The sequence below is a fragment of the Camelus ferus genome, chromosome 28, assembly GCF_009834535.1.
Source record: "Camelus ferus isolate YT-003-E chromosome 28, BCGSAC_Cfer_1.0, whole genome shotgun sequence".
In the NCBI taxonomy this organism is placed as follows: domain Eukaryota; kingdom Metazoa; phylum Chordata; class Mammalia; order Artiodactyla; family Camelidae; genus Camelus; species Camelus ferus.
In genome coordinates, this window is record NC_045723.1 from 2,077,492 (window position 1) to 2,100,775 (window position 23,284).

A 23,284-nucleotide genomic window follows, 5' to 3' on the forward strand; every position below is an offset into this window, starting at 1 on the left:
CCTTGGGTAAAAATTAACCAGTGGTCTTCTCCTTGTTTGAAACATTAGTATTAACACAGTAAACAAGAAGGCAACACGTTAGTTAGCGGGAGCCACTTTCATTTACACAGCTGTCCTCAAAACAGCTCCAGCAAGGACAGCCTCTGCTGTGCAAATGGGCCTCTCTCCAGTGAGACTGTGCCCTCTGAAGTCAGTGTCCTTCTGCTTTGTACCCCTTCCAGGACACACCTACTGGATATTCAATCGTTGTTGAATTGAAACTGTGATTGCCTGGAAGCTAATTAAGTAATGATCTCTGGCTTCACTGCAGGGAGCGCTTCTGATGTGCCTGAACACATCAAGACCTGTGACAGGATGGACAGTGGGACCACAAACAGTGAGCAGGCCAATGCTACCGTCGCCTGCGCCAAACCTTACAAGAGACAAAGGAAAATAAAGGGCACCTAGAATTCAGAGTCTTCAGCACCATCTTTAAGGAGTTGCCACCTGATTTCCCAGTATTGAACCTCTCCTCAAATTCTTACTTCTCCCCGCCCACCCAGGTATCCGAAATACAAAAAAAGGAAATAAAACCATTTTCCCTAAAGGATTTTTCCCTTCTCTCTCTTCTTTCACATAGCAACCTCACCTGTTGGCAGAGGTTTCCAGGATTTCAAAGACTAGCAATAAGGTTTAGCTCAAATTAGATTTGTAATTAGAAAAAAGATAGTATTTTCGGTGTTAAATTTAAGGAGAAAACGAAGCCGAGTCCACATGTGTACCTGCAGACACTACAGCACAGGGCGGCGGACCCAGCTGCACCCAGGTCCAGCGCCTCTGGCTGAGTCTCGGTTCTCTGCTCCTGGTTTGGGGAAGAGCCACGTCCCGGTCGGCTCTGGATTTCTCCAGCACATAACATACTGTTCACTCGGAGGGCCACTCATAGAATTTGTTGAATTCGACGAAACAAGAAAACAAGTTTTTCAAAAAGTTACTGAGCTTGTGAAGGAGACACCTGCACCTCCACGTTCAAACAACGCCGCTCTCGCCCACTTTTCAGTGAAACTACTAGGGAGGGAGGGAGAAGGTTAAACCGCCCAGCAGCACGGACACCTCCAAGCCTCGGCCCAGGAGGACGCACACCCTGTCTGGTCAGTGAAAACGATGAGAATTTAAGATACACTTTAATGACAACACTCTCTCACCATCTTTAAAGCAAACCGACTTGCACTCTTCCCTCAGAAGTGGTGCTGCCTCAGGACTTCACGGCTCCCTGGCCCGCGGGGTCCGGGAGCCAGCGCAACACCAGCTCCCCCGTGCTCTTGAGGCACGTGTGGGACATGTCCTCCTCTGCTGGAAGTCCCTGCGGCAGCTTTAGGGGCTGGATTCTGTGCCAGAAGAAAATGCTTTTAGAGTTACACGTGGGAACCCATTTTTAAAAAAAACAGCTGGAATAACGAACGACAAACCTTATCAAATGCTTCACCACTTTCAGTTTGGCATTCACCGACGGGATGTTCTTGTGAACTTGAGGAGTGTGAGCCTACAAACAGAGGAAACAATGCTATGGATCAATTTCAGAAGCGCAGAGGGTCCCGTGTTTCAGGAAAATGTTAAGGTGAAGGTCCATTCTGCCTAAATCAGACTTTCAAATACAGTACATGAAATAATACATTGAAGCAAAAGAAATACTACATCTATACCTTAAAGTTTTAAATGCAGAAAATGTAAAGGAAACTTAAACGACACTGAAGGCGAGTAAAATAGTTACACACCTTTTCTAGTCCCAGCATCTTTATTGTGTCCTTCTCCCAATACGGACGTCTTTTTGTGCTTTTGATTCTGGTAACGATGTGCAGTTTATGAGGGTGCTGTGGATCCCCGCCATACTTTTCATGATCTTCAGGTGAAGGCTGAAAAACCTGGAAAGGAGGGGTTATAAAAGGTAAATTTTCAACTTACATAGTTTCTCTGTACCTCCTTTATTCTTTTCTTAAAAAGACTTTGAACAACTAAATAATGCTTTCATCTGTAATCTTTCTATAATGCTCATCCTCAAACTGAACACTTCTACCAGCCTGATTACTCACACAGATGGACTCTAAGACTTTCATAGTCTAAGAAATGTATCACATGAGCAAGAGTTTTGCTTTGTTTTGTTTTGTTCTGTTTTGTTTTTATTAAGAGCAAAGCAGGAGCAACCAGATGACACCAAAGAGCTGAAACGCCAGAAGGATGCACTGCACTGTACGAGCTGGACATTGGACTGCATCCCTCCCCCCATTTCAATCAGGCAGACAAATATTAATTTACAATCACAATAACAAGCGAGTATTATTAAAAATTATGTACTGGGCTGCAACCCTGAATAAGGATTATGTCTATTATTACACTATTTGTAATACTGAAAATTTTAAAGGCCACATCCCTACTCCTCAGTAGAACAGCTAAATAACGATGCATATATTCTAATAAAACTAGTAGCAATATAACTAAACAAGGTATGATGCAAACAAACAAATTATGATGTATCCTACTGAATACAATGCTGCCATTAAAACGAATAAGGTTTACTATCTTTGTAGGTACTGACACTGAAGGATGGCCATCATATATTCTTAATTAAAAATGTCAAATTTCCACACCACTATGTGTAGTAGGATCTTGTATTTGTTTCATTTATACCGTGAGGAGTGTGTATATGTGATATATTCCATAAATACTGATTCTAAGAATATGATCCTAAATTCTAAATATGATTCTAACAATCATATATAGATATGCTTGTATGTATAAAGGCCTCAAAAATATTAGGCCAGGAGTCGTACCTCTGGGGAATTTGACCGAGAAAAAAAATACAGATGGTATTTTAATCAAAAAGGATGTTATCCAATCATTAACTTATCATGGAGGGTTACAAGATGATATTGCTAAGTGATGAAAGCTCCCAGAGAAGCACCGTGGACAAGATGACTCACGTCTGTAAAGACATATAACAGAAAAGTATGTGGAAGGCATTGGCGACAGTTGTCTCCAGGTAGGCAGCATTAAGGGCATTTTTCTAGAGATTTTGAAGAGATGCAGGGTGAGAACAAGGGTGGCAGGCAGAGGGTGGGGGAGGTGCGCCAAGGAAAAGTACAGAAAATAAAAACAAATGGTGTGAAGAGCATGAAATATTTGGGAAAAGCAAGCGGTTCTACATGAAGAAAGTAGAAAAAAAGCATGAAAAGCGATGCAGGAGGAGAAGTTAAACTATGCTCAACTATGCTTAGTCTTCCGAAATTTCCAGAAGGGATATAAAGCTATTGGAGGTTCGAAGCAACATGACATTTCAAAGATAGTTTTAGAAAGAAAAATCTTACAGAGAATCAAACGAACTAGATGTGGAGACTGATACAAGGAAACTCAGAAAGCACCAAGGGCTGTGGTCTAAGAGCCTGTTACAACAGCAGCTGTAACAGAAAAGGACTGATTTAGGGACTTTGGGCAGTAAAATGGATGGATTTATGCTGGGTGAGGAAGAAGATGGGGTTGAGACAGTCTCAAAGGTCTCTAGTCCGGGAAATCAGGTGGAGGAGGATAGAATTAACTGACCTAATTAATACAGGAGAAGCATCCTCTTTTTGTTTGATTGTTTGGAGGGAAAGTAAGACAATGAGTTTAATTTTGGATAACTTGATGGGTTATCCAAGCAGCAAGGTCTAGACACTCTTTGAGAAGACAGGAGTAAGTTCAGAACTTTGCTCAGGCAAAGGGTGGGAAATGCACATCTCAGAGTCATTTTTAGGAAGTTTCTAAAGTTTTCACATTCACTACAGCTGGCGATCAAAACCATCACCTAACTCGTTTTAAACAAAGCTAACATATGAATCTAGCCTTTCCTTCAAGAAGTTTACAGTCTAAGAAAGATGGAACGATATAGACACGACAGTTGTGGAAAGACCATGACGTGAAAAGCAAAGAGATTTCTGATGAAAGAATATTAAGCACATTAAAGGTATCAAAGTAATACTATTTTTATCTTCAAAAAAAAAAAATCAATGCAGGATGGTGGTTGCCAGGGACCGGGAATTAGGGTGAATGAGGAGTCACTGTTTAATGGGTACAGAATTCCAGTTTTGCAAGACGAAGAGTTCTGGATGGCTGTGATGGTCACACAGTAATGTGAATGTATGTACAAGCACTGAAACATACACTTAAAAATGGTTAAGACAGTAAATTTTATATTGTATGTATTTTACCACAATATACAAAATTGGGGAAAACAAAACCAAAAGAAAAAAAAAAACACCAGGCTTTACAAAACTAAACAGACGACCATACAGTCTAGCAGTTGCACTCCTAGGTATTTCCCTCACATGAGTTGCATACCACACAAAAACCTGCACATGAATGTTTATGGTAGTTTTATTCACCACTGCCAAGAACCGGAAGCAACCAAGGTGTCCTTCAATAGATGAATAGATAAACACATTGCGGTGCATCCATATAATGGAATATTATTTGGCAATGAAAAGAAAGAAACTACACAGCCACAAAGCTCAGGTTATAAAAATGTAGCTTTTATTATTTCCAGAACCTTGATTGATTTCCGAGCCCCCAGCAACTTTAATGGGAAACAACTTGATCTTTTCAAATTCACGTTTTCCTTAGATCTAGCTGGAGATTTTCTAGTTAACTCATGGTTTACCATTATTTTGATGAAGTATACAGCTAGCTAAAGAAGAAAAAAGAAACAAGCTATCAACTCATGACATCAAGGATCACTGACTGCATGTTGCTAAATGAATGAAGCTAGTCTGAAAAGGTATATGCCATATGATGCCAATTATATGACAGTCTGGAAAAGACACAACTACAGAGACAGAGAAAAGATCAGTGGGTGCCAGGGGGTTGGAAGGTGAGAGGAAGGGATGAACAGGTGAAGCACAGAGCGTTTTTAGGGCAGTGAAACTAATCTGTGTGATACTGTAACGGCAGATACAGGACAGTATGCACCTGTCAGACCCCACAGAAAGCACAACACAGTGACCCCTGACGTAAACTGTGGACTTCAGTTAAGAATGTGTCAATATTGGTTCATCAATTATAACAAATGTGTATCAATGCAAGATGTTAATAAGGAAACTGCAGATGTGGGAGGAGGGAGTATATGGGAACTCGCTGTACTTTGTTTGATTTTTCCATAAGCCTAAAACTGCTCTAAGAAATAGTCTACCAAACAAAACAAAAATCTATTATAGACCAATGGAACAGACTAGAGAGCCCAGAAATGAACCCACAAACTTTTGGTCAACTAATCTTCAACAAAGGAGGCAAGAATATACAATGGAATAAAAACAGGCTCTTCAGCAAATGGTGTTGGGAAAACTGGACAGCAGCATGTAAAACAATGAAGCTAGAACACTCCCTTACACTATATACAAAAATCAACTCAAAATGGATCAAAGACTTAAACATAAGACAAGATACAATAAACCTCCTAGAGGAAAACATAGGCAAAACATTATCTGACATACATCTCAAAAATTTTCTCCTAGTAGAAATAAAAGCAAGAATAAACAAATGGGACCTAATGAAACTTACAAGCTTCTGCACAGCAAAGGAAACCATAAGTAAAACAAAAAGACAACCTATGGAATGGGAGAAAATTTTTGCAAATGAAACCGACAAAGGCTTGATCTCCAGAATATATAAGCAGCTCATACGACTCAATAAGAAAAAAATAAACTCAATCCAAAAATGGGCAGAAGACCTAAACAAGCAATTCTCCAAGGAAGACATACAAATGATCAAAAGGCACATGAAAAAATGCTCTATATCACTAATTATCAGAGAAATGCAAATCAAAACTACAATGAGGTATCACCTCACACCAGTCAGAATGGCCGTCATTCAAAAATCCACAAATGACAAATGCTGGAGAGGCTGTGAAGAAAGGGGAACCCTCCTACACTGCTGGTGGGAATGCAGTTTGGTGCAGCCACTGTGGAAAACAGTGTGGAGATTCCTCAAAAGACTAGGAATAGACTTACCATATGACCCAGGAATCCCACTCCTGGGCATATATCCAGAAGGAACCCTACTTCAGGATGACACCTGCACCCCAATGTTCATAGCAGCACTATTTACAATAGCCAAAACATGGAAACAGCCTAAATGTCCATCAACAGGTGACTGGATAAAGAAGATGTGGTATATTTATACAATGGAATACTGCTCAGCCATAAAAACCGACAACATAACGCCATTTGCAGCAACATGGATGCTCCTGGAGAATGTCATTCTAAGTGAAGTAAGCCAGAAGGAGAAAGAAAAATACCATATGAGATCACTCATATGTGGAATCTAAAAAACGAAAACAAAAACAAACAAACAAACAAAACAAAGAGTAAATACAGGACAGAAATAGACTCACAGACATAGAATACAGACTTGTGGTTGCCAGGGGGGCAGAGGGTAGGAAGGGATAGACTGGGATTTCAAAATTGTAGAATAGACAAACAAGATCATACTGTATAGCACAGGGAATCACAGAGGAAAAAATGTGATAATGAGTGTGTATATGCCCATGTATGACTGAAAAATTGTGCTGAACACTAGAATTTGACACAACATTGTAAAATGATTATAAATCAATAAAAAATGTTTAAAAAAATCTATTGAGAGCTTGAACAGTGTTTTCCGAGAGAAAGACAGGTACACACAATCTAGCAGAGAAAACTCAAAGATTCAAACCGGCAATACTTGATACAGAAAGTGAGCCACATATACATGAGGAAGACACACTGTCTTCTCAGGACAATGGCGATGTGAAAACATAAAATATTAAGGGGAAAAGCCTTAATATTTAGTGTAATTCCTGCACAGATTCTGAGATGATAAAAACCAACTACTCAGATGGGCAGCGGCACATCTTTGTCTTTAATAATTATTTACATAAATCCTACTCTGTTTTAAACTCCACTTCTACTGTACCCACAAATAATTTAACATGAAAGTTTTCAATATTACAAAAACCAGTACCTCTCAAAGCATAAACATGTTCTTAAAAAATAGTAACAGAAAAACAAAACCTTGTTCTTACTTTATCTGGAATTCTTGACTTTGTAAATTTGTGACGAATCCAATCTGTACAAACAAGAGACTCCACACCTTTTGTCACCGTCTAAAATATGATACAAAACATTTGTTTTTTAGAACTCTGAATAGTGCAGAAATCCATACTTACCAATTTTTAGGTGACAAACGTCTGTTCTTACCTAACTTGTCACTATTAAAGATTTATCTCAGCCCCCTAGCTGAATGAATACATCTCATCTTACCACTAACATATTACAAAGAAAAAACACATTAAATACTAATTTCTAGACCAGCAGTTAGCAATATTTTTCTGTAAAGGACTAGACAATAAATATTCCAGCTTTGGGGCTGCACAGTTTCCATTGCCAAGTCACAGGTCTGCCACTGCACAGCGAAAGCAGCCACAGGCCATGTGTAAATGAATCGGTGTGGCTATGCTCCAGTAAGACTTTTACAAAAATAGGTGGTGGGCTGAATCTGGCCTGTCGGTTGTAGTCTGCCAGTGTGCTCTAGACAACATACAATAATTCACCTTCAGCAATACAGTGTAAAAGAAAGCCAAAATGACTTTCCAGCTTTCTTTCTAGTCCCAACAATGCCATCAATTCCAAGCGCCTGACTCTTGCTCCTTTTACAAATCCTCCAGTCTGGTGTCTCTCAGGCTGCCGAAAAAAAAGGATTCTCTGCCCATCCTTCATACCAGGGAACTCCTCTCTGGGTGGGCAGTGATCTTTCCCTTCACACCCTCCCGGTACTGCAGAGATGGCAGAAATAACGGGAGAATAAGCAGGAGGGAAATGGCGAGAGGGACAGGGAGGAGGCCTGATAGACCTGGGCCTTGACACACCAGGAACACGGGGCATCTAATGCTGGCCCTGCACTTACCAGCTGTGACACGTGAGATACTGGCCCTCGCAGAGGGTCGGCTTCCTCAGCTACAAGAAGGAAATGATACTGACCACCCAGGATAATCTGAGGTTAAGGTAAGCATGTAGAGCACCCCATATTATTACCATCTAAAGGCAGCAGAGGGTCACATCTAGACTCTGGCCCACATGAATGGATTAGGCTACACTCCTGCAATTTCTAAAAGAAAGACTGGAAGGAAATACATGAAAGTACAAACAGTAATGGTCTCTGGAAATTGCTTCTCTTCTTTCTGTTTTTCTGTATTTTTCTAATTTTCTCTGATTGAAAATGGACTCTTTTCATAATTGAAGGGGGAAAAAACCTAAAACATAAAAAAGATTAAGGCAGACCAAGGGGAATCAGCACAACCCATCTTTTAAGACCATGTTCTCCAGGAACAGGTCTTTTTGTGATTCTAAATCTTTAGGAATAAAATAGCGGATAAACCATAAATTAACAAAATTAACCCTCAACATTAAAAAAAATTAATATGTTTAAAAAAAAAGAACTTAAAAGTTTAACTTGCCTGTATGTTTATTAATTAGAAAAGAGAAAAAGTTCTTAAGGAATAGGAAAAAAAAGTTAGTTCTAGAAAAGAAACACTTACTTGTAGTCTGTCTGGGGGCCTCTGAACTATGGAGCGCAAAATCCCTGCCATGAGTATGGTGACGGTTCTCCTTCAAGGCTGTGAGAAGCAGAAAACAGATCCGGGGGTCACATGTGTCTTGGAAATGGATAGCCCCTCCCCTTCTGTAGTAACGAAAAACTAGGCAAATTGTTAAACTGAATGATGTTTAACAGTAAAATCTCGGTTGTTTTAATACAATAAGGATAAGAATTAAGTTATAATGAATGATTTATTCAGAGTTCAAGAAAACTACAGGCAGTAATTATGCATTAAGCACATCCTGTTTTCTCTAAAGACTTAAACCCTAGGTTGATTCAACAAAAATGGGCAATGGAGGTTATTATCATTTAAAAAAACTTCAACAGCAATGGCAGATAAAGAATGCTTTGCTACAGAATCACAAAAAAATTAAAGAGCAGGAAAGGACTGAAGAAATCTCAAATCCTAATTAGAAATGACAATCCTCTTACTTTACTTATGAAGAAAATCATTTACCCAAGGGCACCCAGCTTTTAAGAGAGTTAATGGTCTGGAACTCAACTCTTCTAATACCTAGTCCAGCACATTTTCACTAATCTTAATACTCTCCTGTGAAAAAGTAAAGCAGAACTCTTGCTTATTTGTATTTTTAAACTCTTCTTAATGAACATGTACTGCTTTTATAACCTTAAAGTCATGTTTATTTAGATACAAAACAATGATAGCCTACTATACTGGCTTAAACTAATGCAGAAAGATTAAGTTCATGAACTACATGTATATTTTGAATAGGTTACTTAATTTGTGCATTTCAATTTTCCCCCCAAAGGACAGAAGGAAAATAATACCTATCTTGCGAATGAATTATTCTAAAAACACCTAAAACCGTACTTGGCACATAGGAAGACCTCAATAAATGGTAGCTTTTACTATTATAAAATTATTAAATTATTACAGAGCTTTACTATAATAAGAATACCCTAACATACCAAAATAGGGCACGTGCTATATTTCAGTGTCCACCAGTGTCTGGCTCACTCAAGCTCTGCAGGTCTTTCCTATGATGTGGACAAAGCAATGAAATTGTGGGAATCAATGCAAGATGTCCCCTTAAAAGGGCCTGACTTAGAAAAATTCTCAGCAACAGAACCAGTCTCAAAATTAATTACGTATCAGTTTTAGAAGAGTTAACTACTATATCCTTAGTGCCCTGAAAGCGAGAATTTTGTCTTGTTCATCTTCTACTCTCAGCATCTAGAACACCATCTGATGGACAGCAGGCACCCAGTGTTTGTTGAAAAGTGTCTAAATTAATACGTAATGCTCAATTGTTTTCTCTACCATACATCTTCCTCCCAGATTAAGCATTAGATACTAACCCAAGTTATTTAGCTTCAGGCTTTGTTAAATCTCTTATCATTTAGATTTTAACAAAAGCCTCCTAACTAGCCTTTCTGCTTCCATTCTAACTTTCCTAAGGTCTTTTTTCCACAGCAGCAGTCATCTCATTAAATCTGAAATCAGATCATGCCAACCCAAAGCCTTCCAAAGAGCCAGGTTTCTCACTGTTAGAGCGGGAGATCACACATAAGCCAGAGAGGAAGGCTAGAATGATCCACATGATCCAATGATACAGATCTGTGTTGGAACTCACATTCAGCTTAATATAGATACTGATGAATACAGAAATAATTACAGATACGTACACACCCATGGGTTAGCTCTGTTAGCTGAGAGGATTTAAAAGCAATGGCATCCCAGTAGCAATGAGCACACCTAGTGCCCAGACCTTAGTTTCTAATAGCATTCTCTGATAAAAGGAACCAGAGCTCTTGGGAGAAATGGTTGATTTCATAGGGTTGCAGCAGGGAACATACAAAGATGAGCCTGGAGTATCCTGTAGTGCTAGAAAGGAACTACTCAAAAAAAAAAAACCAGAATGATGGAGGTATGTCAAAGGGATGCAGGAGCCAACTGAAAGGGCCCCCAGTGGCTACAGCTGAAATAATATGAGCAAAAAAATAAGTAACAAAATATTGGCTTATAATCCAAAACATAAAATAACCATGAGTCCATACTGATACATTCAGATAAATAAATTAATTAGTGGGAGAGAAGAAATGAATCTCCCTTACAGAGGAATTTCAAATAATTTATGTAGCTGTTCTCCCCCACCAAGAGGCAGAGTAAAGCTATCACCCCTGAAGTAGAAGATATGCTTAATGACTTGCTCCCAGAGTCCAGTATAGGAAGGGGGGGGGGAATACCACTACACTAGAGAAACCTGAAAACATTACATCTTCAAGGTGACCAAGGTTAACATCAACTGTGATGAAAGTCAAGTTGATGCACATATCCTTGATATGAGGGAGAATGGCACTTCACCTCTATGTCTTCTTTCCCCCAAACCCCTAACACCACTCTAACAGAAAAGCATCAGACAAACTCCAGCTGGAAGACACTGTACAAAATACCTGACCAGGACCCCCTCAAATACCTGACCGCCTCAAAACTGTCAAGGTCATCAAAGCCAAGGGAAGTCTGAGAAACTGTCATAGTCAAAGAGGAACACCTGACAACTGAACGTGATGTAGTAACTTGGATGGGATTCTGGAGCAGTCACAGGACATAAGGTAAAAACTAAGAAAATCTGAATAAAGTATGAACTTTAGTTAATAATGTACCAATACTGGTTCATCAATTATAGCAACTGACCATACTAATGTGAGACGTTAATATAAACGGAAACTTGGGGTAGGGTCTACAGGAACTCCATACTGTCTTCACAACTTTTCGGTAAATCTAAAATTATTCTAATGTTAAAAAGTTTTCTTATTAAAAACTAAAAACCTCCAATTCCTCTCCATTTCAATCAGAGTGAGGGCCAGTCCTTAACCCCCACACTGAGGACTCCATCTTCAGTTACTCTCTTGCTCCATCGCTATATACGCTGGCCCCACAGCAGGTCCCCAACCTGCCAAGCAGGCATGCTCCCTTGACTGAAATGCCCTGGACATTCAGGCAGCTAATCCCTTTACTTCCTTTAACTTCAGGCCCAAATCTCATCTTCTCCACGAGGTCTACCCTGATTCCATTATTTAACACTTTGACCCACACTACAACTGTCAGCACTCTCAATCTCTCTTACCATACTTGATTTTCTTTCCAAAGCACTTATCATCTTCTAATATTTTTAACTATTTGTTAGGTTTGTGGTTTATTGTCAGTTTCCACCCAATACCATGTTAGTTCCACAGGGACAATGATTTTTTAATTTTTGTGTTATCTTTGACTTGTTCTATTCACAGATGTATCCCAAGCATCTATCTAAAGCAGCACTGCCATGTGGAAGCCAATTAATTTTTGCTGAATGAAGTTTCATTTACAGAATTCAGAAGGTGTGACCATCAAAAGTTGTAAGTTTTAACAAAGTAAAAGTTATTGTTAATAATTCCGCACAAAACTCGTTGACCTTGAAGCAATCATACTGTCTTTTACTGTACAGTAAGTTTTCTCTTGCACAGACGCAAAAGCAGGAAAAGAAATGCTTCATATGAGAAGTATGATCCCATTTCCACTAAAGAAAAGGGGGGGGGGGTCTGGTGGTCTGTGAATGTGCGTGTAAACACAGAAAAACTCTGGAAGGCTATCAGAGAAACGTCAGCATCCCTGAGGAGAGGAGGGTAGGCTACCAGGGCGCCTTTTCCTTTCTTCCCCCTTGTAATGTGTGATAGGTTTGTTGTTGTTTTTACTATGACCATGCATGTTACCGTTCTTCAAAAAAAACAAAAACAAAAACAAAAAAACGAATTCCTTTTCTAAAAAGACATCTATTTAATGACGGGGGGGGGGGGACACTAGAGAAAATGCATAACACAGAAGTTCCCTTTCAATAAACCAGTATCTCTAAAGGCAAGCAATGACTCTTCTTTGAACTCCTAATGCCTAACTACTTTAGTAGGCAGTCTTCCTAAGTGCAAGAGTCAAACAACAACAACAACAAAAAAACCGCAGAACACGCAGCTTTGGGTAGGTGGCGATCAAAACATGGTTGCAAAATTACGTCTTTTAGTAAAACGGTAAATATTTAAACTGTCAATTCCGGGGGTTTTGCCTTCTAAAAATGCAGCAGTTTTTATATCAGGCAACCCTGCATCTCCATTAGCAAAAAAATTCTACTTAGGCTGACCCCAGTGGAAAGCTTAAGTTATGAATAAAGCAGAAGCACAAAAAATGCTAAAAACAGACTTGAACTCCCTTTTCCCTCAGTCTGTCCAGCTGAGGGGGCTCTGTCCTTAGGCTCCAGGACGCGAGTCTCAACAGGCCGCGTCCCGGGATCCCTCGAAATGGGAAACAGGGTCCGGTCTGGCAAGGGCTTTTCAGGAGCCAAAGGGACGTCTTTGGCCGCAGACCCATTCAGGTTACCGTGACCCGCAAACCCTGAATTGAACAGAGAAAATCAATCCGCATCTGTATAGGGTTCCCAGGTATGTACTCGTGACAAAATGCTTTCGGCTACTTGTTCCCCACTCACCTGAGATTGCTAAATGTCGTTCAGCCGGAAGTTTCCCTCCGAGGGGAAGCTCGGCAGAGGAAGGACCAGGAGCGTCACACTCAAACCTGGCCGTCACAGTGCGCACACTGGAGCACTTTAGTTCCGGCCGAGTCCCTCCCACTCAGGCGCCATCCACACAGAGCGCAGGCGCGCTCGTGTCACGTGGCCGCTCCCGGAACTCTAGGATCCACCCTCCCTGGTCCAGATAGAGGCGGAGGCGAGTTTTCCGGGTGATGGCGAGGTCCGGGCTGGGGCAGGACCCTGGGAGCACAGCTGCAGTCGCTGTGATAAAGCGGGCGTTGGAACTAGAGTCCGAGTCCCGGTACCCGCAGGCTCTGGTGTGTTACCAGGAGGGGATTGACCTGCTCCTGCAGATTCTGAAAGGTGAGCGATGAGCCGGGGAGAGAGGACTAGAGGAAAAGGAGCTGCCTCCCGCTGTCTCTGGGCGGAGTGAGAGTGAAAACGAAACCTATGCACCGCGAGAAACCAGCAAATACAGAAGATGGGATATTCTACAGGACAAGTGTACTGGGTTTTTTTGTTTGTTTTTGTTTTTGTTTTTATCTTTAATGGACTGATGTCAATAAAAGAGGGACTACTATTCTAGAATTTTAAGGGCCATATAACCAAATGTCATATATAAGCCTTGATAGGACTTGAGTTTGAACGAACTGTAAAAGATATTTTAGGATCAATTTGGAAAGTTTTAATACGGATTAGGTAGCATTAAAATTAACTTTATTAGGCTGTATGGTGTTTTTTTGAAATCTGTCTTTAATTTTAGGGGTGCAGCCTGAAGTGTTTGGGGGAAGAATTGTCATGATGTCTGACTTTGATTTCACTTTAAAAGAAAATTGAAGCAAATATGACAAAATGCTAGCAGTTTTTAAATCTAGGTGATAGGTAAAAATGTATTCATTACACCCGTTTGCTTTCTTTTCTCATTAAACATGTTCATTGAAAGTAAACGAAAATAAGATCATCTCGAGGTAGAAGAAAAGTTTTTTTTTTTTTATGGGAAATGGGTGTACTGAAATTCGGTGTGAGAAATGCATAGGATTTTAAGACTTTTTTTTCCCAGTTATTCAGTGTTGAGAGGTACCCACATAACTCTTAACACCCAGGACAGTCCCTGGTACATAGTAAGTAATTATGTATCAAAGTGACTTAAGACCAGTCCCTACTCCCCACCCTCCTCAGTGCCTTTTAGCTTGAGTGTTTATAATTTGTGTTTTAGAAACTTTGAGACAGCAGAGGCCACTCTTCAAGGCTGGGTGCTTTTCTCAGAACCATAAAACTCTTCCTTGGGCAGGGACCATTTGATGATGACGATGGTGATGATGACAGTAGGAGTTGCTGTCATTTATGAGTGCTGTGTGTCAGGCAGTGTGCGGAGCACATTAAAAGCATGATCTTGTTTCATCCTTGCAATTGCCCTCTGATAAAGGAGGTGATGTTATCCTTATTTCACAGCATAAAAAAGTAAATTTCGCTTCCCAGTTCTGCCACAATTGGTAGAGTTACAATTGGAACCCAAAGCTTTAAAGACTCTGCTGTACTGACTCCCCAAAAGAGAGATGGTGTACAGTGCTGTAATCTGAAGCAGGGGAGTCCCAGGAGATCTGCCCCTGTGTGCTCCACTGATGTAGTGAAACAGTGACATGGTCTTGCAGGTTCAGCCATAAATGCAAGTAATTCTAACACAGGGAATAAGTTCCAAGAGCGATGTAGACAAGTGCAAGGAGGATTTAAACAGCTAAAGGTCATTTCAGGGTGGAAAGGTGGAGGTGGCTTTTGATAGGGGCTTTGGAAGAGTAAGTAGAATTTCAGAAATTCAGCTAAAAGTGTTCAAATCCTGTTTGTGCCGTTTTACCAAATAAGAGGTTCAGTGTGGTTTAGCATATGTCTATAGAGGAAGAGTGAGAAGTAAAGTTTAAAGGTAGACTGGGGCTTGGAGCACACTGTGGTTGGCCTTGACTGCCAGGAGATGTTAACTCTTTCTATTGACAAGGAAAAACCATTTGAAGTTTCTGCAAAGGACTGATGTAATGAAAGTTGCATTTCAGGGCTTGTCTCTCTTAGGAATATGCTCTTCTCCCAAATATTTGTGTGGCATACTCCTCCTCTTTCAGGTATTTACGCAAATACCTCCTTATTTGAGAGGCCATTCCCTGACCGCCAGCATAAAATTACAGCCCCCATCAAGACCCCCTCACCCTTCTTCCTTGCTTTATTTTCTTTAATAGCACTTATCACAATCTAATGTACATGTTTTGCCAGTGTATTTTTATTATTGTCTTTCCTCCAACTTGAATGATAGGGGAGAATTGTGCTTGTTTCATTAACTGCTATGTCCCCAGTGATTAGAACAATGCCTGGCATGCAGTAAGTTCTCAATAAATACCCCTTGAATAAATAAGTGAATATGGCAAGAGTGTAGGAGAGACATTAACCTGAAGAGGCTGAAGTCAGGCAGACCAGTTCAGGAGCTCCTGCAGGAATCAAGATGAGAGGTGATAAGGGCCTGAATGAACTTGGGGGGGTGGGTAACACCAGTATTAGGAAAAGGAGGGGACAGAGTGGATATTGAATTGCTGGCATTGGCACGTGATTGGATGTGGAAGTGAGGTTCCAATGGGAATCAAAAATAGCTGTGTGATTTCAAGCTCAGAAAACCAAGGCATGTTTGAAGAGTGGATCTGTGGTATCAAATTTCTGCCAGCTGATCAAGGATGATGATTAAGAAGGGACAACTACATTCACAGAGGACAGGGAAAGTAGAGCAAAGGCAGTAGCAAAGGACAGTGGAGTTTAAGAAAAGATACGTTAGATGATGTGGGTTTCTAAAGGAAGCCCAGCGTGAGATGTACAGGAAATAATTATGTAGATGATGATGATATTGATGACACTGAGTATTTCCTACATGCCAGTCTCTTTCATGATTAATCACGTTCACAGCACTCTAAGGTACTATTACTCTTTCTGTGTTAACCGATGAGGATGCGGAGAGGTTGAGTAACTAACCAAGGTCACACAGCCAAAAGTGACAAAGCAAGCTTTGAACTAAAACATTCTGACTCCAGATGCTTTGAGCCAATAGTGTTGTTTCATTGTTAATTTCCTTACTCTGATTATTGTACTATGGTTATGTGATATGTTACTGTTGGGGGAATCTGAAGAGATTCTGTGCCATTTTGGTAACTTTTCCATAAATATAAAATTAATTCAAAATAAAATGTTTTGAAAAACAGAATTTAAAAATGAAATTATAATAGAAAATAAAAGCAATATTAAAAGGGAGGAGGGAAGGAACCGAAGTGAATTGGTGACTGATTGAGGGTAGGGTCTGGGGTAAGATTTTATCGATAATGTATATTCAAAAATACCTTACATTTTTGGGGTGACTGAGAAAACTATTGAGCATAAACATAAAGGAGAAGTCTGGAAGAGAAGCTGGTTTTGTGGAAGAAAGAAAGATATTTTTGCTATCTTTTGATTAAGCTAAGATTTCAAACTGATGGGTAATTATGACAAAATAGTGCTCAGACTCAGGTTTGACACGTAATAAGCCACTTTTGTTGCTTCCCCAGATTTGGTGTCCCCAGCAGTGACACACAGTGTGTCAGAGTCCCCACTTCTAAATAAAGCTGCTTCAGATGGGTAGTGCAAAAATGAAGGTCCTACATGATTAAGCCAAATTTGGGCCTATTATTTGTGTATTTTAGGACCAAGGCAAGCCATGCCACAGGGTAGGAAATCTTTGGATAGCCTGAGATAAGAGAAATAATACCTGTACCAAACAGGAAACCTTTTTTGAAACCTGCTAGTTTATTTTTTAATTCGTAGGTACCAAAGATGAAACAAAGAAATGTAATCTCAGAAAAAGAATTTCGGAGTACATGGATAGAGCAGAAAACATAAAGAAATACTTGGATCAAGAAAAAGAAGGTAAGGAGGCTGTTTCGCAGAGTGTGTGCACAAGCTGTTGTTTCACCCAGTGTTTCTGGCTGTGCCCGTTGGAGCTGTGCATGGTTGGGACCGTTTATCCCTGAGGGCTCGCACATCTCTCCATTTCTGCTCGCCTGTAATGAGCTAGTCTTAACCTTCTTATTTTTCTCGGTGGGAGGGTAGGGGTCAGATGCCCTCCTAAGAATCTGATGACAGCGATACTTACTGCAGAACTTTGCACACGGTTTTAAGGAATTCACAGATCCCCATGAAGCTCATGTGCGGACTCCTGGATAAGCAATACTGCTGTGGAATACTAAACGTAAATCCTGTGTTTTGTTTGTATTTCCTCTTATAAAATGACCAAAATATTAAAATAGCTCAGGAAACTGCTGGGACTTCTTTGAGATTTTGCTGTGAATCAAAATGCTTCAGGAATTAGATATTCCTGATGACTAGAGACGCAGGAGTGTGGTTCCCTGTTCATTGTTGGCTCTCTACTCTTGAGCATCCAGTTTACAAAGAAATGGACATAAAGGCCATTGCCACCCCCTGAGCACCGCTGCTGCCTTCTACAGCCAGAGGGACTGCTCTCTGCAAAAACCCAGTGCCAGACCTGCCCCTCCAAAACCCCCAAAAGCCATTGCCTCCAGCCCACAGCTGCTCTTCCTCACTGTCCTTAGAACAGCCCCCTCCCCACCTCTTCCTGAGACCCTGCACTAGCCCATACCCACACTGAACTCCTCTGTTGAGAGGAAATAAAATTGTTTTTTTCATCTCAAATTGAAATCTACAATGCAGTGTCCCTAAAACACTGATGAAATACAGAACCACCAGCATTGTGGTTTGAATACACTAGGTTAAATTAACCTGCGTGGCTAGCGTGTCTCGAAAACCGATGCCTGGTTTTGAACATTCTGTCTGCGGAAATACTGGGAACAGAATCCAAAGTACTGGTTTTCTACCAAAGTTTAAAAGTGCCACTACCATATAAATTAGAAACTACCATTAAGGGTCATATTAAAAAAAAAAAACTTAAAGGCCTTAGATAACTTAATAATTTTTCATTTTGAATGAACAAAAACAATGGCACTACCCTGCTGGCCCTGTGGCATTCTAGTCTTTGGCTTGGATTATTAAGTGCTATAAATTTCTGCTTAAAACACTCTCTACTCCATATTATGCTGTGTTTATATGTTTAATACTTTAGCTATTAAATTGTAAGACATAAAAAGACTAAAATCTGAAGAGAAGGACCAGATGGCCACTGAAATAGAGCTTGTGGTTCTACTCATGGTGACAGGAATATTAGATACCTTTATATATTTGGTTCTCTCTTTAAAAAAATTTTTTTTTCATTAAAAAATTTTTATTGAATATAGTCGATTTGTAATGTTGTACGTATGGCTCTCTCTTGAATAAACTGCCTGATCTATGGGATTCAGCTCAAGAAACTGTTCCAAATCTCTAGACTTTCCCATTTGCCTGGCCCCTGTGAAGGCAGAAATCTCCCGTGGAGTGGTTTGTTTTGTTTACCTTTGTGTGTGCAGCGTCTTGCAGTGTGTCAGTACAAAGCAGGCACTGGGAGATGTTTGCTGAGTGCACTAGTTTAAAAAAAAGTCAACTTGGATCAGATCCTGATTTATCACTGTATATATATGTAATATGTATAAAAAGAATATAAGTAGTCACTGGTTTTATTATTGAAGCTTGTGTTTTGTAGCTGGAAAATACCACAAGCAAATTAAAATAGAAGAGAATGCAACAGGTTTCAGTTATGAGTCACTTTTTCAAGAATACCTGAATGAAGCAGTTACGGAAGTTTGGATAGAAGACCCTTATATTAGATATACTCATCAGGTAGGTGAACTGTACTCAAATATGATGAAAAGTTGTTATTTAAAATGTTATTTAAAATTAAAATGTACCAGTTAGTAATAAACAAACCCTCCTCCTGTCTTTCAGCTGTATAACTTTCTTCGATTTTGTGAGATGCTTGTCAAGGGACCGTGTAAAGTAAAAACTATCCATCTTCTCACCTCCCTGGAAGAAGTAGGTATCTGAGAGCATTTACTCTTTCTTACCTTCATTGTCTTTACTCAGTTGCAGGTTGTAGTCTGAGCAGGGCAAACCTGGACGTCATGCTCCAGAGCTGTTCCCCTGGGAATGAACTTACAGGCATAAAAGACCTTGGGGGAAATGGATTGATTTTAGTATGTTGTACCTTGCATTTGGTCACTTTGCTAAGTTCTCTTATTCAAATAGTTTGTCAATACTGTCTATACTATTGACAATTTCTATCATCTCTATCTTGATTTTGATTTAAATAGGAATACTTATAAACAACTCCTATTTCTAGGATTAATTTGAGAAGAAGGAAGCCCCATCTGAATAACTAAACAGAATTATTAAAAAAAAATGATAGAAGATGGGACAGAGTTGTGTTCACATTGGAAAAAACCAATTATTTTGATAAATCAATTGCTCTTAAACTACCTCATATTCTTTGGTTGCTTCTTTGAGGTAATGAACAGTGAATCTAGTATAGAATCTTTCCATTTTAATTCACCTATGGTTCACATTGCATAGTTTAGGAATAATTTAAAATACTAATAACTGAGGCAGAAAATTGCATTTTTCCTGTTCACAGGGCGGTGCGAAAGAGCAGCAAAGTAGTGGCCTGAAGGAAATAAAAGAGTCACTCAGGAGTCACGGAGTGCTGTTGGAATTAGAATACTCTTCTTCGATACACGACCGAGAAATTAGGTTAGTGGGATAGAGTATTTTAATTTTTATGCAGTTGAAAAATACTTATTTTTATTTCTTATAATCAGTTTTACATAGTTTTGTTTTTTTGTTTTGTTTTGTTTTGTTTTGTTTTTTGTATTTAATACTCAATTTAAATATTAAACATTTCAATAGAGCTCAATATTAGTATCTTTTCACTTTTGGGAGAAAGAAAAATCGGGCTTATTTTGTCCTTCATGTGAGTTTCATATTTCCTAATGGAGTAAAATTTACATTTACAAATTTCTCATGTGAGAAGAGGAAGTACTTTTCTGTTGATTCAGCTGAACACATAGTGTTACGGCACTGGGATAATTTCCTTTCCTAGGGATGCTAATATCTAATGTGGTTTTACTTCTCATGGCCTGTGAAACATTCTAGTAGGCGTGGCAGTACGCTGTGTCATGCCCACCAGAGGGTCTCCTGCTCACACCCCCCGCCTCTAGGCAGGAGAAGCCCTGAAACGCCTCCACAGTCTGCCTGGGTACGGAAGCCACTTGTTAGCAGGGCAGGAAAGTCTCAACAGCAAGATGAAATTCAAGAAGAAGGTTTCATTTAATTGTTAAACTCTTTTATCTGCTAAACAAGTCAACTGATGGTTTTCTGGATGCTTTGTGTCGTAGACACAGCCCATAGGTAACCCCAGGTTTGGTTCAACTTGTGCCACTGAAGGAAGTGATTTTACTTGTCATGGGGAAATTTAGCTGACACTTAATAAACTACAGCTTTGACAATTGTCACACTTAAATGTCTAGAATATAATTCTATATACTCTCATTTCAATAGGTTCAACAATGGATGGATGATTAAGATTGGAAGGGGGCTTGATTATTTTCAGAAACCACAGGTAGGATATAGTCTTACGAGTGACTGTGTAGCACTCTTTATTTTAACAAAATGGCTCTGGTCCTTTTTGTTAAAAAAAAAATCAAACCTCTTTTCTTCTCTTCCTAGAGTCGTTTTTCCCTTGGATATTGTGATTTTGATTTAAGACCATGTCATGAAACGACAGTGGACATTTTTCATAACAAGCACACAAAAAAAATATGATGGGTAGTAGCCTAATTTACATTACATATTTCTATTTTACATGAATACTGGATTTTTTTTTTACTTTGGACAGATCATTCCTATAATGTATGAATTTAATAATAAATTTTTACGTTTCTACTAATTTATGGATTCATTGTTCAGTTGTGTGACCAATCCTAAATATGAGCTGAGCTGAGTCTGACACCAACAACAAAGAAACACAAGCTGAAAATGATGAAATTGGGTCAATCTGCATGGTTAGGTGAATTTTCTTCTAGCATTGCCTGCCATCTGGGGTTAGGATATAGAAAATCAGTTGTGGAATAAAAAAAAAAAATAAGGTGGCTATGATAGGTTGTGACAGATCAAGAGAAGCAAAGGAGAAAGCTAGTAAGAAAGGGAGATGAAGCAAGAGATGAGGGAAGAGTTACTGGCTTAGAAAGTGCAACAGGCTTGAGTTGGTGCAAAAGGATGGAAGGATAAGAAAATATAACTAAATGGGAGAATTTCAGAGTTGAAGGTATGAGAGGTAGCAAGAAGCTTGGGTTCTCTTCCCCAGAGGCAAGAAAGAGAACTAACTCTTGAGGTCAGTGTCCAGTTGTTGTACAGCCCCCAAGATGGTCACAGAGGAAGGAGCTGGAATACAAATGCTGCCAGGTATGAAAATCGATGCAGAAAGAGACAGAGTATCCTAGAGGTCAGCAGAAAATACGGACAAGGGTAGGTGATGGACAGTTTCAAACAGGGGAAGTTATTGAATGAGAGTGGGCCTTTTTTATTTTAAGAGACATATAATGTACTTTAAACATTTTTATTTTCTCATTGAAACTGCCAATATTAAGAAATTTACTTGGAATCACATTATTCCCTTAATTTTTTCACAGAGAATATTCCACTTACTGTGTAGTTCATCATCTTCTGGACACGTTCTATGTAACAGACTTGTCAGCATGGTAGTTTCAATGGGGCAAAACTTACTACCAATAAAACTTGAATTTAATTTGGCACGTATTTCCAGTGGCAACCAATGATCAGGTGCTTCAATATTACACATGTCAATTCTTCCATTCTTTATGTCTATGGATACTTTAATTTCCAAGTGTGACTGTTGATACTGCACATTAAAGGAAGTGTTTATACTAAACTTCGGAGTTTTGCCATATACCCACTCCCAGGTCTGTAGTTCTTTGGCTTTGCTGTTTATTCCGGGAAATAGCATCTCATCTGCTGGGTTAATTAGGGTAATGTGATTATCAATTTGATGACAAGCAGCATACTCTGCAGCTATAGCATTTATCACTACTTCACAGGTCAGAGTGGGATCTTTTTCCATGAGATTTTTTACTGAGGCAGGGATGCTGGCAGTGGCCGTGCTCCTGATCCCTTGGTAAGGGCTCTTCAGCAAAGAGGACATAGAGGTCCTGTCAGTACCGCATAATAAAGTGCAGTGGTGATAAGCAGTGGTCCGGCCAATCTTGGAAGCTGTTCCTGAGATTTTAAACTGCCCATCAAGTAAAAGGTCAAGTCTTTTGGTAGCCTGCACATCCAGGTGGGGTTGGACAGCGTTCAGAGCTCTCACAACTAATTGCAGGTTTTCCATCCTATCATACTTTTTTTTGGTTGTAAAAAAAGTTAGGTTGACATTACCCATATCGTGGTAGACCGTTCCGCCGCCACTTCTCCTCCGAGCCAGTTTTACGCCTTGTTCTCTCATCAGATTCAGGTTACATTCCTGCCAAGGATTTTGATGCCGGCCAATTACAACAGAGGGAGAATTCCTCCAGAAGAAGAGAATCGACTTGCCTTCCAGATTCATGTGGTCATGGATCCAGTCTTCCACAGCCAGGTTTTGGTAAACATCATTGGAAATCGACTGTAAAATGAGCCCACTTTTTGCTGTGTTTTTAAAGCCAGCTGCTGGGACCTTGAGGTTATGCAGTAACTGGAAGCAATTCTTGGTTGAAAATGGGATCAGCATGCCTTTAAAAACGGAAGACAAACAAGTTAATGATTGAGAAAAGGAAAACTAAATTCTATTTTCTAGCTATCAGTCCTTGGTTATTTTATCCAAACTTATCTAATTCTTTATCCAGTCTGGTTGCTTTTTTTGCCTTTTAGCTTTATCATTAGGTCTTTATGATTCTACAATAGAGTACTCGAAGGAAACAAATGCTACAAACCTCAAACAGTTGTAGTTGAAATGGAATAAGGGCACAGATTTTTTTTTTCAAATATTAAGGCTGAAAATGCTTTATGTAATATATCTCGAAGCCAAACAAATTATTTTGAATTCACCAGTAATACCCGTTCATTGAGAATGATGAGAAAATATAAGCAAAAAGAGCAAAATGAAAGAATCCTGCATACTCATTTTTTTCCTGTGC

The 23,284-nt window shown here is 39.6% G+C and overlaps 2 protein-coding genes across 3 annotated transcripts; one reads left to right on the forward strand and one right to left on the reverse strand.

Annotated features, from left to right (window-relative positions):
* Positions 1-1,144: 1,144 nt before the first annotated feature.
* MRPL30 (mitochondrial ribosomal protein L30) lies at positions 1,145-13,251 on the reverse strand. The gene is made up of 6 exons (XM_006191698.3): positions 13,113-13,251; positions 8,579-8,656; positions 7,067-7,147; positions 1,755-1,901; positions 1,449-1,522; positions 1,145-1,367 (listed from the first exon to the last, which is right to left on the reverse strand). Exons 2-6 carry the CDS (start codon positions 8,627-8,629, stop codon positions 1,235-1,237), a joined length of 486 nt encoding a protein of 161 aa, XP_006191760.1. The 5' UTR covers positions 8,630-8,656; positions 13,113-13,251; the 3' UTR covers positions 1,145-1,234.
* Positions 13,252-13,307: 56 nt separating this feature from the next.
* Positions 13,308-22,945, forward strand: MITD1 (microtubule interacting and trafficking domain containing 1). Of its 2 annotated transcripts, none has more exons than XM_032469808.1 (7): positions 13,308-13,517; positions 16,980-17,081; positions 18,805-18,941; positions 19,047-19,133; positions 19,732-19,847; positions 20,655-20,715; positions 22,618-22,945. In XM_032469808.1, exons 1-7 carry the CDS (start codon positions 13,367-13,369, stop codon positions 22,777-22,779), a joined length of 816 nt encoding a protein of 271 aa, XP_032325699.1. In that variant the 5' UTR covers positions 13,308-13,366; the 3' UTR covers positions 22,780-22,945. The 2 variants fall into 2 exon arrangements, with proteins under 2 accessions (XP_032325699.1, XP_006191742.2); XM_006191680.3 differs by lacking the exon at positions 22,618-22,945 and adding an exon at positions 20,823-21,042 and having other exon boundaries at positions 13,311-13,517.
* Positions 22,946-23,284: the final 339 nt, after the last annotated feature.

Coding starts and splice junctions, on each gene's coding strand:
- MRPL30 (XM_006191698.3), bottom strand. CDS start 8,629: ATGGCAGGGATTTTGCGCTCCATAGTTCAGAGGCCCCCAGACAGACTA. Junction 7,148..8,578: donor GGCCCCCAGACAGACTACAA/GTAAGTGTTTCT, acceptor ATCATATTTTAG/ACGGTGACAAAAGGTGTGGA. Junction 1,523..1,754: donor AGATGCTGGGACTAGAAAAG/GTGTGTAACTAT, acceptor CTCTGTTTGTAG/GCTCACACTCCTCAAGTTCA.
- MITD1 (XM_032469808.1), top strand. CDS start 13,367: ATGGCGAGGTCCGGGCTGGGGCAGGACCCTGGGAGCACAGCTGCAGTC. Junction 19,134..19,731: donor TTCTCACCTCCCTGGAAGAA/GTAGGTATCTGA, acceptor TCCTGTTCACAG/GGCGGTGCGAAAGAGCAGCA. Junction 20,716..22,617: donor ATTATTTTCAGAAACCACAG/GTAGGATATAGT, acceptor TTCTCTCATCAG/ATTCAGGTTACATTCCTGCC.